General features: G+C 48.4%; 1 protein-coding gene across 7 annotated transcripts in view; it reads right to left on the reverse strand.

The window, feature by feature from the left end:
- The window catches only part of UROS (uroporphyrinogen III synthase), a 36,130-nt gene that overhangs the window by 7,270 nt on the left and 13,688 nt on the right, over positions 1 to 15,172 (reverse strand). For 6 of the 7 annotated variants that reach the window (XM_058698095.1, XM_058698092.1, XM_058698094.1 and 3 more), the window contains 2 exons: positions 13,088 to 13,162; positions 3,479 to 3,553 (listed from right to left, as the gene is read on the reverse strand). In XM_058698095.1, coding sequence (XP_058554078.1) covers positions 3,479 to 3,553; positions 13,088 to 13,162 — 150 coding nt within the window. Of the gene's footprint in view, positions 1 to 1,087; positions 3,118 to 3,478; positions 3,554 to 13,087; positions 13,163 to 15,172 lie in introns of those variants that run through there. The other variant, XM_058698096.1, reaches the window with a different exon arrangement.

Genomic DNA, 15,172 nt, shown 5'->3' on the forward strand with positions numbered 1-15,172 from the left:
ACGCCGAAGCTGTCTGATTCCGCACAGGCGTGACGTGTTTCCTGGGGCGGTAAGGAGAGATGGGGCCTGGCAGGGGTCTCACCCGACACAGAAGACACAGAATGGGGACTCACACGGCTCCGAGGCTGTCCATCCCTTTAACAGGAAGGAGGCCGGACTGTGGGGCTGTGGGGGCTGAGGACAGCAAGGGTGCTGGAAATCCCAGGAGAGGGTTGTACGGTGGGACAGGGGACTCTGTAAGTAGTCGCTGTAGTGATTAAGGTAACAAGACTGATTTTTTACAAATGCCATTTCACTGGAGGACACACGCGTGACTATAAAGCTCAACAGTTGCGAGGTGAGCAGGGATTTCAGCCTCCTAGGCGCTGCTGTGAGAAGCAGGCCGTGCGGGCAGAGATGCTCATGTTGTGGAACCTGGACAGTGAGGCTGATGGCGAGGGGAGGAAGAGCCGAGCAAGTCTGCGAGGCTGCGGGAGCCGTCTGCCTACCAGCGCCGAATCCAGAGGACATTTCAATTAACTGTGCTCCCCTCTGACTCAGGCGGACCTTCTCTCCTGCAGAACGTTGCAACTGTCTTCCCCCTTTTACCATTTTAACTGCTGCTCTCTCTTCCATTAGAGGAGATACCCTGGGAGGGCAGAGTTTTCTATCGTAACAGTGAGCTATCTGGTTCGCGTAGGTGGCTCAGTTGGTTAAGCGTCGGACCTGTGGTTTTGGCTCAGGGCATGATCTCATGGTTCCTGGGTTCAAGCCCCACATCAGGGCTCTCCACTCTCAGGGTGGGATTCTCTGCGCCCCCCTCTCCCTGCCCCTTCCTCTCCATCTCTCAAAAAAAAAAAAACCCACACACAACACACAACAGATGAAATGAGTTCATAGCTTTAAGTGCTCACAGTGGCGTCTGGCACAGAGTAAAAGTGTCAGCTAAAGTAAGCAATAACTGTGAACTGGCCTGTTCACTCTAAATCCTGGAAGTAGATTCTTAACTTTTCAAATCAAGCCTCAGATCTTACTGGGGAAGGAAATCATTAATGCCTTGGTAAAACCAAGGTCAAAGTATTAGCAGTCAAGAAGGATTCTTATGTGGTATTCTAATTGCGAATTAAAAATTTATTAGGACACGCAGGCATGCCGGTAATGAATGAGAAGTCACAAAGGCTTTGCAAAGAGTGTGGACCCGTGTCTGCCGAGATAAGGGCAGAGTAGGCTCCTATCTACCCTCACACCGTGAGGCAGTTAATTGAAACACCAGTGTGATATCTCAGAAGTGACACGGATCCTTCCTGCCTTGTGTATGCAGAGCAAGGAACACCAGCTTGACGGCTTTGCACCTGATGATGAAGAATGACTCAATTTCCCTCAGTCTCTTTCCAGAACTAGTGCATCAGCTGTGAGGACGGCCAGATCGTCTGCCCTGGGAGCAGGCGGCAGCCACCTGTTCCATTAAGGAGTAATTGTCGTGCCACCCACAGAACCCATCATGAGTCTTTGTAAACGAAGGCACTTGATTCCACGGGGAATGCCAAGAGCTACCGTTCACAGTGATTTCTACACGAAGACATTAGAAGGGCTCGGTTACCACTTAATGGTGACCATTATCCCCTGAAAACATCAGAAATAAAAAGACTGGAGTTGGATCCTTCTGGAACATATGCACCCACACTATGAACGGCTGGGGGAAGAACCCAATCGTGGCATTCTTCTCGCCCCAGAAGAGATGAGGTTCAGTGACCCTCGAAACAGTGCCATGGGCCTGAGGACCCCGAGGTGCCCGGGACCGTGCTCACCCTTGGACCCCCGGCATAATTCCCGCTGCTGTTTCAACACCTGGCTGGGCAGCGGTGGGCAGTGGCACTCCCATGCTGATGCTAAAGGGCTTCTCAGCCCCGACAGGCCGGCCGGCATTGGCCAAGCCCTCCCCTGCCTCGCCCTCCACGTGCCCTCCCGTCAAGCTGGAACAGTCCGACAGCATTCGGCAAACGCCGCGTGGGAACACCTGTGTGCCGGGCCCCTTGCGGGGCTGGGGGGGCACCAGGGAGGAGGCGACACAGACCAGTGACCCTCACAAGGCCGGAGGGGGTTAAACGACAGAGGAGATACTAACGGCATGTGTACAGTGAGCAGGTGCCCGAAAGAGGGCCGGGGTCTTTGGGACAGTAATGTGTAGAAGGAGCACAGCCTATGGCAGCCCTGTCTTGAGGGGCTGTGCTTAACGGGAACTACACGAGGGATGGGACGTCCGCGGGCAGCACCGTCGGGGGAGGGGGGGACAGGCAGAGGTGGGAGGGTTGTGCAGGAGGCTGGACGGGACGACGTGCCGGGAGCAGCCATGGGACCGGCCACTAGAGTCGTGGGCCCTCGACTGTCGTGTCTGAGAGCCCCCGAGGCACCGCGGTTCGGGTGGCGTGGTGGATCCCAGACCAGAGGCAGGAGGCCCGGAGGTGCTGCCCTGGGACAGGAACACCGTGCTGGGTGCCCAGTCCTCCTCCCCGGCCCAGGCCAGCACCTGCTTCGACCAGGCTTGGGCCCAAAGGGTCACTGGCTTAGGGTCACGTCCACTGTCCCCGGGGCTTTTGGGAGTGTCTGGGAAACACACTCCTTTAGTAAGAAGAGCGTTTCTCCAAACTTAGACCTCACTGAACTAAAGGGAAGAGCAGGGCTGGGGTGGCTGTGACTGGAGAGGAAGGGAGCACCCTCGGTCCTGCTGCCCTGCTCCCTGGCCCCCGGGGGGCCACCACGCTGGCATCTGGCACGTGTTGCCTCTGCGTACCTAATATGTCGTCGTGCTGGGCCCGTGACGTGGGGTGCTTATTCGACCCGCTTTTACCGATGGGGAGGGGGCGACAAGGGCGCAAGGGCAAGTGTCTGCAGCTGGGTTAGGCTGGGGGGTGGGGGAGGTGGCGAGGAGGACTGCTCTGCGGGCACCCCTTAACCTTCCCGCCCCTCTCGCTCCAAGTTCCCCAGAAGCTTTACTTCCATCAAGGGTGAACCCCTCACGGAAACGCAACATGCCTGCAACCAGCGACACCTACAAACGGTGGCCACACGCCATCCGGGGATGCGCTCGTGGGGGTGGGGGCCGCTCTGAGGAGGGGAATTCAGAGCAGGAAGCAGCCCCTAGGAGAGAGGAGGAGACAGACACAGGGACGGTGCCTGGCGGCACCTGCCTGCCTCCACTCCCTCTAGAATCACCACAGATGGTCTCCCTGTACTTGTCGCCATTTTGTTTTGTGTAACGTTCTTATTGTCCCGAGTCCTTTGGTGGAGGGGGCGGAGAGACTCGAATCTCAGGCAAGCAGAGACACACATCGGGACCAGGAGCCTGGGGTCCCAGGAGCGGCTTGCACACGGCAGGCCAACCCCCGTCACCATGGAGGATGCATGGGGGAGACGGGCCCTTCCCGGGGCGACAGTCGTGAGGCCAAGAAGCCAACGTGAATAAATGGCCTTCACTTGGGGGTGAGCTTTTTCTACTTACTGGAACAAATGTATTCTGCGAGCTTTTCTGCATTTCCACAGCTCTCTCCTTCTGTGTCCAGGCCAATTTTATTCACTGGAAAACAACCAAGAAATGCACGTTTTCACATGGCTATCGAAGACCTCTGTTCCCGTGTTGTTAATGTGCGAATACAAAGGCACGTGCTTTACGAATCACAGAGAAAGTCTCTCCTGAAGGCTGGTACCAGAGGCCCACGGGCACTGTCAGAGGTGAGGGTGCTGGGTTCTGGCCCCACCTTTCCTGGAGTGTGACTTTGGGTCACGCCCCCATTCCTCTGCACCCCACTGAGCTCACCTACAACACAAGACGCCAGCCACGTGGGACCTGCTTTAAGGAATCCAGGAGACGGTGGGAGCAGACCGCGGCCACCTAAGGCCTTTTTCATCAGCCAGTAAGCAGGTGGTGAGCATTTGGGGTTTATTACTTCTCACAGGGCAGAGACAGCCCTCCTGTTGTTAGGGAGACAAGGCCAGCCCCCCATCCAGAAAGGTGTCGCGGGCCGACGTGGCCAGACTGAAATGGAAGGGACAGCGGGAGAGGTTTCATAGTGACCCGCCGACGGGGACCCACGGCACTGCGAATGCGGGTCATCTGGGGTGAGGGGCATCCCAGCTGCTTTGAGAGACCGCTGTCACGAAGGGAGCAGAAGCAGACACCCAGGCTCCTCTGCCCTTTGCCACGCGGGGAACACTGGCCACCGCGGAGGATGCTGATGTAGGAAGGGCCAAAGGCACAGCCCCGTCAGCTCCCACTACCTGTTCACAGGGTGTGGGCCTTCCCGGACATGGGTGCTGTGGGCTTTCCATTTAGGCCACGGACCACAGCTTTAACGTAAGCACCAGCAGCTTTTAATTTACAGGTCACTTCAAGTGTCCTGAGTCCGGGGGACAAAAGTCACATGCAGCTGTGAACTCTGTTCAGGAACAGAGCCCCTCTGAATGCTGCACGGCCAGCCCAGGCTGGGCCGCCTCCTCTGATTGAACTGGGGAGGTCTCAGTTCACCAAAAACCCTGAAAACCTCCCAGGAACTGAACCGGGACATAAGTACTTAGTGTCAACATTCATACGCTTTCTTCCTGAATTAACTAGACAAGAGGAACCAGACCCAGAACCTGGCCTCTCCCATTGCCACCTGGCTGTGCGGAGCGAGGCCTGACGCATTTCGTCCCCACACAACCCGGGGACGTCTGGTCCCGAGAGGAGGCGGCTGGGACCCTGAGCTGTCCAGCGCCTGTCCTGTCTCTGCGAGCACAGGGACTGGGCTGTGCGGCCTCCCTGCAGCCCACAGGGGCTCTCAGTAAAGATTGGGTGGGGAGGCGCCTCGGTGGCTCAGTCGGTTAAGTGTCCAACTCCCGATTTCGACTCAGGTCATGATCTCACAGTTCGTGGGTTCGTGAGATTGAGCCCCACATCGGCCTCTGTGCTGACAGTGTGGAACCTACTTGGAATTGTCTCTCTCCCTCTCTCTCTCTCTGCCCCTCCCGTGCTCTCTTTCCCTCTCTCAAAATAAACTAAAAAAAAAAAAAAAAAAAAGATTAGGGGAATGAATGTTTGCCAGAAGGTCTCAACCCCTGAGGCGGCAGGGCTGGCTCAGCTGTCAGGGGTCCGAGCATTTCAGCCAGCACCCGGGCCAGGCAAGGCCACCTTCAGGGCCTCCCCAGGTGACAGGGACAGGGCAGCTTAAGCTTATTCACAGCAGGGGTGGAACAAGCCAGTTTGATCCCGGACAAACCTGCCATCATGTTCTTTACATTTAGGAGGTTGAGGCAAGGACTGCCACAGCGCATCCAGTCCAGGGCGGGGGGGGGGGGGGGGGGGGGGGGGACTCCTGTAAACCAGGGGGTGAGCCCCCCCTGCTGGCAGAGGCCTATGGCGAAAGGTACCGTGTGGTTATGTGAAGGTAAGACAATTCTTAGTGCGAAAGCACATCCGTAAGAGTCAGCAAATGGGCTTTGAAGACATTTTAACAAGGTTAGGGATAAGAAGACCTCAGTATTCTCCCAGAATGAGTGGGGAAACAAAGCAATGAAAAATACTAAAAAACCAGATAGGGTTTAAAAGTGGAAGGACATCTGCGTGCTTAGGCCAGTGGGTCATGGTGGCTTTGGAAAATGCAGTCAGGGATTTGAACGATGTCTGTACCACTTGCCTTTCTTTTCTTTTTTTTACATGTTTGTTTTTAAAGTTTATTTATTTTGAGAGAGAGAGAGAGCATGAGTGGAGAAGAGGCAGAGAGGGAGACAGAGAATCCCAAGCAGGCTCTGCACTGGTAGCCAAGAGCCCGATGCGGGGCTCAGTCCCACGAACCACGAGAACGTGACCTGAGCTGAGATCAAGAGTCAGATGCTTCATCAACCGGGCCACCCAGGCTCCCCATCTGTACCACTTTGGAGGCGTGTGACTGGTAAATCACACCTCCTCTCTTAGGCTTGGTTTTTTTAAGTCAGGAAAATGGGCTTAATAAGACCTTCCTTGTGAAAAGACATACATAAAGTGCACGGCGCAGTGCCTGATGTGTGACGGGGACGCAGAAATGGCAGTAGGACTTACACGAGTAGGTGCAGGCGGTAATTCATTCGGACGGTGCACATACACACCTCAGAGTGAAGTTACCTTACACAGGGTCTGTCTGAGTCTTGAGTTGTTCAGTGCTAAGCTGTGTTCCACAGAGGAATTGTTCCAGGTCGACAAGGCCAAGTAATGAGGGCCACTCAGTGGCTCCCAGGTACCAGACTGGCAGTCAGATGGGGGAGCTAGGGGACCCCACTTCTGGGCAGCCAGGGAGGCGGCTTCCCCCCAGGGAGGCCGGCTGAGCCGCAGGGGATCAGCCTGCAGCCAACCAACACTGCTTTTTCGATATAAATGGAAATCTTATTAAGATAAGCAGAAACTGTCCAACCAAAATGACGTTCCCAGAGATTTTATGCAGACCAACAACAGACTTACAAAACAGTCTCCATCTATTAGTAGTTAATAATATCTACAGGACTCCGTCTCCGGCCCTGGTCCCCAGCTTCTGGGGGAGCCAGAGGGGCTCCTGTGAAAAGGCTCCCAGTCACCTCGGTGCTCACACCCCTGTGGCATCCCCTCCCCTTGGGTGTGGGCTGGACTGACTCCATTTACACAAAAGGAAGATGGCAGACAGAGATGGTGTCACTTGCAAGCCTAATTATGGAAAGACTGGCTTCTGGCTTGGATGCTCTCTTTCAAGCTGGCTCTTGGACTGTCTCACAGCAGGGCCGGGAGGTGGCCCTTTAGAGAGGACCACGTGACGGCTGGGGGGTGGATCCACGTGCAGGGTCTTGGAAGCAGAGCCCCCGAGTCAAGCCTCGAGGGGTCTGCGGCCTGGTGACAGACCCTGAGCCGGAGGGACCCAACTGAGCCATTCCCAGATTTCTGCCTCAAGGAAACCGTGAGCAATTAGATGCTTGTTGTTTCTAGCCACTACGTTTTGGGGCAGTGGGTTACGCAGCAGATGATGACTAACACACGGGCCTGGATTCCTCCGGCTGTCAGTGTTTAACGTCCTCTAACTCTCCAGTCTCTTGGCTGAGCCTCAGGATCAACAGAAACGTCCAGGCGTTCAAGGAAGTCCTCTTCCCTGCACCTGCCAGAGAGAGCTCCTTGTGCACATCGTGTCTGCAAAGTGAACTAAGAAGGTTCCAAAGTTGGGTGATTGACTTCCATGTTAAGACCGATTGGTTTCTCCAAAGAGATTTTTTTTTCCTTCTTTTTCAAAGTAATCTCTGCGCCCAGTGTGGGGCCCAACAGAGCCAGCCAGGGTCTCCTCTCCCAGGAGATTTTTTTACAGCTGCGAAATTCGAATTACATCTCTCCTCTGGTCATAATGTTTCTAGCATTTAGAACGCGCCCTTTTCCTTCACAGCTGAATGAACAGGGAGCAGGCCGGGGCCAGCGGGTCCCCATCGGACCGGGCCCTGCCGCCTGGGCCACACGGGATGCCAGCTCTGTCTCAGCTTTCTCTTCCCGTGTCACCGCTTCCGCTGTGGGGTTTTCTTCTCACTTGACAGAACAGTGAGATGCAAAGCACAAGACCAGACTGAAGGCAGCACAAGAATCAAAATGGAACAATTTACAAACACACTGTCTTTGATGGTCGGAAATTGCCTCTATGATTTGCTTCCCTCTTCTACTTCAGAAAACAGCGAAAGAAGGTGCAAGCAAAGTCTTAACTGATATGGGGGGGGGGGGAGTGGGGACGGTTTCCTTGGCAACCAAGGCCTGATTCCCCCCCTCTGCTGATCTGCAGGGCTCCCAGGCGCAGGTCGCACTGTGCTGAAAAGCTAAGCATCAGCTCTTAATTAGACAGGCAGCTCGCAGCTGGTGTCCGCCTTACGTCATTTTGTTCTCTGGAAAGAGGGCTTTTCGTTTTTAAACTACTTTCACTCATGCCGCAACTTCCCCCAGGGTTTCAAAATTCATTTGGACAAACTGAACTGTTTTGCAACAAAGCTGTACATTGATTTACTCATAATTGCTAAGCATTGTTTAATGCTTACTTTAAAAAAAATTTTTTTTTAAACGTTTATTTATTATTGAGAGACAGACACAGAGCATGAGCAGGGGAGGGGCAGAGAGAGAGAAGGAGCCGCAGAATCCGAAGTAGGCTCCAGGCTCTGAGCTGTCAGCACAGAGCCTGACACGGGGCTCGATCTCACGAACCGTGAGATCATGACCTGAGCTGAAGTTGGTCACTTAACCAACTGAGCCACCCGGGCACCCCTAATGCTTACTTTAAAAAAAGTTTTTTTAACGTCTATTTATTTTTGAGAGAGAGAGAGAGACAGAGGGAGACACAGAATCCAAAGCAGGCTCTAGGCTCCGAGCTGTCAGCACAGAGCCTAATGTGGGGCTCTGTGACAATGAAATCATGACCTGAGCCGAAGATGTATGCTTAACCGACGGAGCCACCCAGGTGCCCCAAATGCTGAATTTTTATGTTCATTTGTAAGGTTGACTTTTAATGATTCACTGTTTACCTCTGTGCTTTAAAAATAACATATGGGGTACCTGGGCGGCTCAGTCATGATCTCAAGACTCGTGAGTTCGAGCCCTGCGTCGGGCTCCGTGCTGACAGCTTGCAGCCTGGAGCCGATTTCAGATTCTGTGTCTCCCTCTCTCTCTGCCCCTCCCCCACTCACACTCTGTGTCTCTCTCCTTCAAAAATAAACATTCAAAAATTTTTTTAAATAACAATTTCAAGACTGTTTGGATAAGGTTGAAAGTATTTTAAAAATGATAAAAACTATTGTAATACCACCATCTGGAGATAAATACCTTTAACGTTTGGCTATTTCCTTTCAGGTTTTGTTCTTACGGTAGTAAAAATACATAACATAAAATTTACCATTTTAACCATTTAACTGAGTAAGTGTATAACTCAGCGGCATTAAGTACATTCATAACCACCACCAGTATCCACTTACAGAACTTTTTCATCCTCCCTAATAGAAACTCTACACCAAATTAAACAATAATTTCCTACTTCCCCTGATGCAGGCCTTGCAAACCTCTACTGTACCTTTGGTCTCTTTGAGTTTGACTGCTCTATGAGCCTCATATAAGTGGAATCATACGGCATCATTATCTTTTTGCATCTGGCTCATTTCACTTAGTGCAATGTTTTCAAGGTTCTTCCATATTGTAGCAGATGTCAGAGTTTCCTTCCTTTTTTTTTTTTTTAATGTTTATTTTTGAGAGAGAGAGAGAGAGAGAGAGAGAGAGCTCGAAAAAGGGAGGGACAGGAAGAGAGGGAGACAGAGGATCCAAAGCCACAGTGTGGGGCTCAAACTCATGAACCATGATCACAACCTGAGCCAATGCCAGACATTTAACCAACAGAACCACCCAGGTACCCTTCCTTGCTTTTTATGTCTGCATGATGTTCTGTGGCCTGCATATGCCACATTTTATCTCTCCATTTATCTGTCAGTGGATATTTGGGTTGTTCCCACCTTTTGTCTGTTGTGACTGATTTGGTTACGAACATTACATACTCCGACAAGTATCTCCGTGAGGCCCTGCTCCTTTCAGGCTCCTTGGAGGATAGAGAGGACTCTCTGGTATAGTATAGTCCCTGCATTTTTTGATTAAAGTGAAATTATATCAGATATCTATCTGTATTGCCTCCTGCTTTTTCCTTAATGTTATATATTGTATCTTTCCTATGCTATAAAAATCCTTCAAAATCATTTAAAAAGACCCCCTAGCCTCTCTGCTCCCCCTCTCCTTTTGAACGTTTCGGTCCGAAGGCCCTTAGGTGGGGCAGAGTAACGTGAGTGTCATTGTGGAGGAGTGACCGATGTGGGGTGTCAGAAACCCTGTGAGGGTGGGGCCAGGGGAGACTGATTCCTTACAGGGACACTGGTCAAAGAGGTAAATGTATGAGGTTTTTCCCTGTCAGAGATGGGGGCCACAAATATAAAAGTGAAAGACCCAGAATAAGCCCCGTGGTGTCGGACTGTAATTGGAGGTGGTGGAATAAACTCATGGTTTCCACTATAAATGAGTATATGTGAACATTGGGATGTGTGTGTGTGTAAAATTATGTATTCCCTGTCTCTGTGTGCTGAAAATGACTGTGAGCAGTGAAGTCCAAGGGTGATGAATACACTGAGCAGCCACGTGACGGCTGCTAAATACCCCTCTCCGCTGATAGGAACCCTGGTTCTTAGGGAAAATGCTTGATTTCAGGGCTGTGACAGGAAAGACAGAACATACCGGGAACATCCTTTTGCACCAGCAAAGGAGGAAGTACTCAGAGAATGATGGGACATGCCAAAAGGACACAGAAGTCACCTTAAAGGGGTTGCCAGTGGCCACATCAGGGATAATTTGAGCAATAAAATAAATAGACTTAGTAATGGGTTGTAATCTTTAAACGAGGAAACCACGAATCCATACTGATATAAATAAGTAATTGAATACATTGAAAGCGTGATGACAATTAATCAGGGGCACCTGACCGGCTCAATAGGTACAACACGTGGCTCTTCATCTTGGAGTTGTGAGCCCAAGCCCCACATTGGGTGTAGAGACTACTCAAGAAAAAAAGAAAGAATACATTATCATATATTCTCAAAGTACCTCCCCACAAAGCACTTATTAATTTCAAGGGGAAAAACAGTAGCTTCACAGTGGAGAAGCCTCACATCACCTAAATCAAGGGATGACAAAGGACATTCCCAGTAAGAGAGCAAATTGGAATGATGGGTAAGCGTCAAGGAGAAAAACAGCATTGCTTGTGATATTCCTGCCAGACATATATAACCTGAATGAATGTAATGATGAGAAAAATATCAGACAAACCTGAATTGGGGGACCGTCTACAAAACAAATGGTCTGTACTCTGAAAGTGTCAAGGTCACAAAGCCAAAGACAGATGGAGGCATCGTTTCAACCTGCAGGAAACTAACAAGACCTGACGAGATGTATGACGTCATTCTGAACTTAACCCTTCAGCTATGAGAGATGTTAGTGAGAATTAGGAGGTACCAATATATGTGTGTTAATTTCTTAAATTTGATGGTTGTGGCTATACAGAAATGTCTTTGTGGGGAATCTACACGCAAATATTTGCAGGCAATGGGGGCATCATGTTGGCAACTTACTCTCCAGGAGTCCAGGAAAGACTGAGTTCTTTGTATTGTAAGTTTTCTATAAATTTCCTTCCAAATAAAAAGTATGTAAAAGAAGAAGCTACATAATCATCACATAGATGATTACTGTTTCCCTATTGGGGGCTTTCCTTTTTTCATGACTATAACTAATGCTAGGATATAGTCTCACATCAAAACCACTTCAAGGGTACCTGGGTGGCTCAGTCGGTTGAGCGTCCGACTTCAGCTCAGGTCATGATCTCACAGCTCATGAGTTTGAGCTCTGCGTTGGTTTCCGTGCTGACAGCTCGGAGCCTGGAGCCTGCTTCAGATTCTGTGTCTCCCTCTCTCTCTGCCCCTCCCACACTCATGCTCTGTCTCTCTCTCCGTCAAAAGCAAACATTAAAAAAATAATAATAAAAATAAAAACACTTAATTTCTCCTATTTTGGATTATTACCTTTGTCTAGATTTATCAGAAAAGGGATTAGTGGGCCAAAGGGTACAAACCTTGTAATAGAGCTTTTAAAATTTTTTCTTATTTTTTAAAGATTTTATTTTATGGGTGGGGGGATGGGCTAAATGGGTGATGGGCATTAAACTTGCTGGGATGAGCACTGGGTGTTATATGTAAGTGATAAATCACTAAATTCTATTCCTGAAAAAATTGCATTGTATGTTAAGTAACTTGGGTTTAAATTTAAAAAAAGAAATTTAGTTAAATTGAAAAAAAAATGAATTTCAATATGGGGACAAACCCAATGCAGAACGCTGTGTGAGTTTATAGGGTCCTGCCCTGGACCCACTACATAAGCCTAGTCAGAGTTTTCTGGAGCCAGGGTACCATGCCTCTTAAGCCAATAACTTAGGCACCAATGAAAAATTCAAAATTTCTATTGTAATAGAACTTAAGAACTACATTGAATAAATATTTAATAACTGGAAAAAAAAAACATTTTACTTCATTTTTTTTTAAGTAAGCTCTATGCCCAACATGGGGCTTGAACTTACAACCCTGAGATCAAGAGTCCCATGCTCTACCTACTGAGCCAGCCAGGTGCCAATGTGATAGAGCTTTTGATACATACTGATCAAGTATTTCTGAAAACATATGAACCAATTCTTAATGCTACTTAGCAATATCTGAATATATTTGTTTCACTGTACCCTTACCAGCGGCATTCTATACTTAACTAGTTATTTGTAAATTTAATAAGCAAAAAATCATATTTTGAACTACAGTGTTTTTTTGTGTTTTTTTGTTTTTGTTTTTTTTTGTTGTTTTTTTTTTTTAAATAAACAAGGCTAAGTCATTGCGGAATGAAAACCCCTTGGTTTTCTCTCCTGTACTCTCTGCTACTACCATAGTCATGCTTTGGTACTCTGGTTAGCGAATGTGGGTTAGGTTGGATCATTTGCTCACAGAACTCAGGCAAATGGTTTGCTAACTATTGCCTACTTATTACAAAGGATATTTCAAAGGACACAAATGGAAGAGATGTGCAGAGCAAGGGGGGCGGGTGCAGAGTGCTTCCACACCCCCTCCAGGTGCACCACCCTCCCAGCACCTGTCTGGGGCACCATCCTTTGGGGTTTTATGAAGGTTTCATTACACAGGCACGATGAATTACATCACTGGTCGCTGATGATTAACTCAACCTCCAGCTCCACTCTCCTCCTTGGAGGTGGGGGAGACAGGAGACCACCCTCTCTAATCCCAAGGTTGGTTCCCTTGGCAACCAGCCCCCCCCCCCATCCTTTGCAGTTTTCCAAAAGCCACCTCATTAATATAAACTCAGGTGTAACTGAAAGAGGTCTGTTATGAATAACTTCATCTTTCTTATCACTTAGCAAATACCAAGGGTTAAAACCTCCTCAAGGAGCTTTGTGCCAGGTACTGGGACAAAGACCAACAAATACATAATATCGCAATAATTCTGTGGTGTTTTACCTTTACCTGGATTGCTTACCTAGAGAAGAGGTAGCACTTCCAACCACGTACACTGACTTAGCATTCCACTTTTCTTTCAGAGACTGTTTCCAGACTGTAAAACATGGAATGATATGTGAGTTGCAGATATCATGGTGGCCATTTGCACTGTTGCCCGAGGCTGCCTGTTCATCCTAAGACACTTGTGAACAAGGCAAACTATTAATGACCAAATATAAAGAGAAGCACCTCAAACTAAAATTCCATTTTTATTCTGTTCGTATTCAGCAGGCAAATTTTTAAAAATCACCTTGGTAAATGTTTCAGTATGCCGTGAGTAAAATATTAACTCGTTTCCACAGTTGGCACTAGAAGCATTTTTAGTGTGTACCAGAGAACAAATATGACTTGAAGAATTGATTTGAAGGGTGACATTAAAAATTTAAAATCTAGGGGTGCCTGGATAGCTGGGTAGGTTGGGTGTCTGACTCCTGATTTTGGCTCAGGTCATGATCCCAGGGTCGTGGGATGCTCTCTTTCCCTCCTTCTCCTCCCTTACTCACATATTCTCTCTTTTTATCTCTACTAAAAAAAATTTTTAATGTAAAAATCTATACTTAATAAAAAAATTTTTTTTTAGTCACATCTACACCCAACTTGGGGCTCAAACTCATGACCTTGAGATCAAGAGTCGCATGCTCTTCTGAATGAACCAGCCCCTAAAAATTTAGACTTTTAAAGAAAAAGTCACTGGTCATTGAAAGGTGGCAACTTAATATCTAATAAAGCAATCCAACTGGTTGTATTTGGGACATAAATCTAGAAGCAGTCAAGAAGCTGTGATCTCCGAGGAGAGGACTCATGTTTCCATTAGGTCAAAGAAAGATAATAAATTTCAAGTTCATAGCAGACACACTTTAATGGAGAACACTACCATTTTACGACAAAAAGAAACATCTCTAAATGTGGATTAAAGAACTACAAAGAGAAAATGGGTTGTACGAATACATCAGGCCACTGGGGGTTCAATATTGAGCAGTGTTCAGTATTGAACACTTTTTTTAGAAGACAAGAAAATATGCGCTCTCCCTTCTTAGAATCCAGTTATGAGCAGAACTCTCCCTTATATTTAAGTGTGACACAACCCTTTGCACTCCCATTGGAAATCTCCTTTTCTTTTATTTACCTCTTTTTAAAGATTTTTATTTTTTTTAAGTAATCTCTACACCCAGCATGGGGCTGTTGGATGCTCTACCGACTGAGCTGGCCAGGTGCCCTGGGGGTAATTTCTTTTGAAAAAGTAACCGGAGATTGAGTTTCACCTTCTTTCCTCCCCGACCCATGTAAATAATGTTTATCTGAAAATTACCTATCGCATGTGAGCAAACCATTCTCCGAGCCTCGTAGCTGATATTTCTCTTTAGCAGGAGGTGAATGTGTATACACCATCAAGAAGGTGATTTTTTAGCTTATAACAGAAGCCTAATTAACTGTAGAGAGACAATAACCATTCACCACTGCCACTTATTCCCCACTAGCCTGCCATGTGCCGGGGAACATCCTGAATGCTTCTTTTTGGGACTCAGACTGGTAGCTGGAATCACCAGTCTACAACTTACAGACCCTGTGGTCTTGGCAAGTTTCACACCCTCTGCTCTTCAAGCTCTGGTGAGTCATATCTACCTCAGGGGTAAAGCATTTAGTATGGGGTCTGGCACAGAGAAGGCACTTGGTAAGTTTAGCTAGCTAGTAGTTAGAAGTGATGATCCTGGGGGCACCTGGGTGGCTCAGTCAGTTGAGCATTTGACTTCAGCTCAGGTCATGATCTTGCATTCATGGGTTCAAACCCCGCGTCAAGCTCTGTGCAGACAGCTTGGAGCCTGGAGCCTACTTTGGATTCTGTGTCTCCCTCTCTCTCTGCCCCTCCCCTGCTCATCCTCTCTCTTTCTCTCTCTCTGTCTCTCAAAAAATAAAAATAAAACGTTAAAAAATTAAAAAAAAAAAAAAAGTGATGATCCTGGGATGGAAGGATTATTTATTATGCCCACTTTACAGACAAGGAAAGCAAAGCTCAGTGAGGTCAAGGAACTCGCCAAGGTCAGAGTGGCCATCTGAACCCAGGCCT

The sequence above is a fragment of the Neofelis nebulosa genome, chromosome 13 (assembly GCF_028018385.1).
Source record: "Neofelis nebulosa isolate mNeoNeb1 chromosome 13, mNeoNeb1.pri, whole genome shotgun sequence".
NCBI classification, from domain to species: Eukaryota; Metazoa; Chordata; class Mammalia; order Carnivora; family Felidae; genus Neofelis; species Neofelis nebulosa.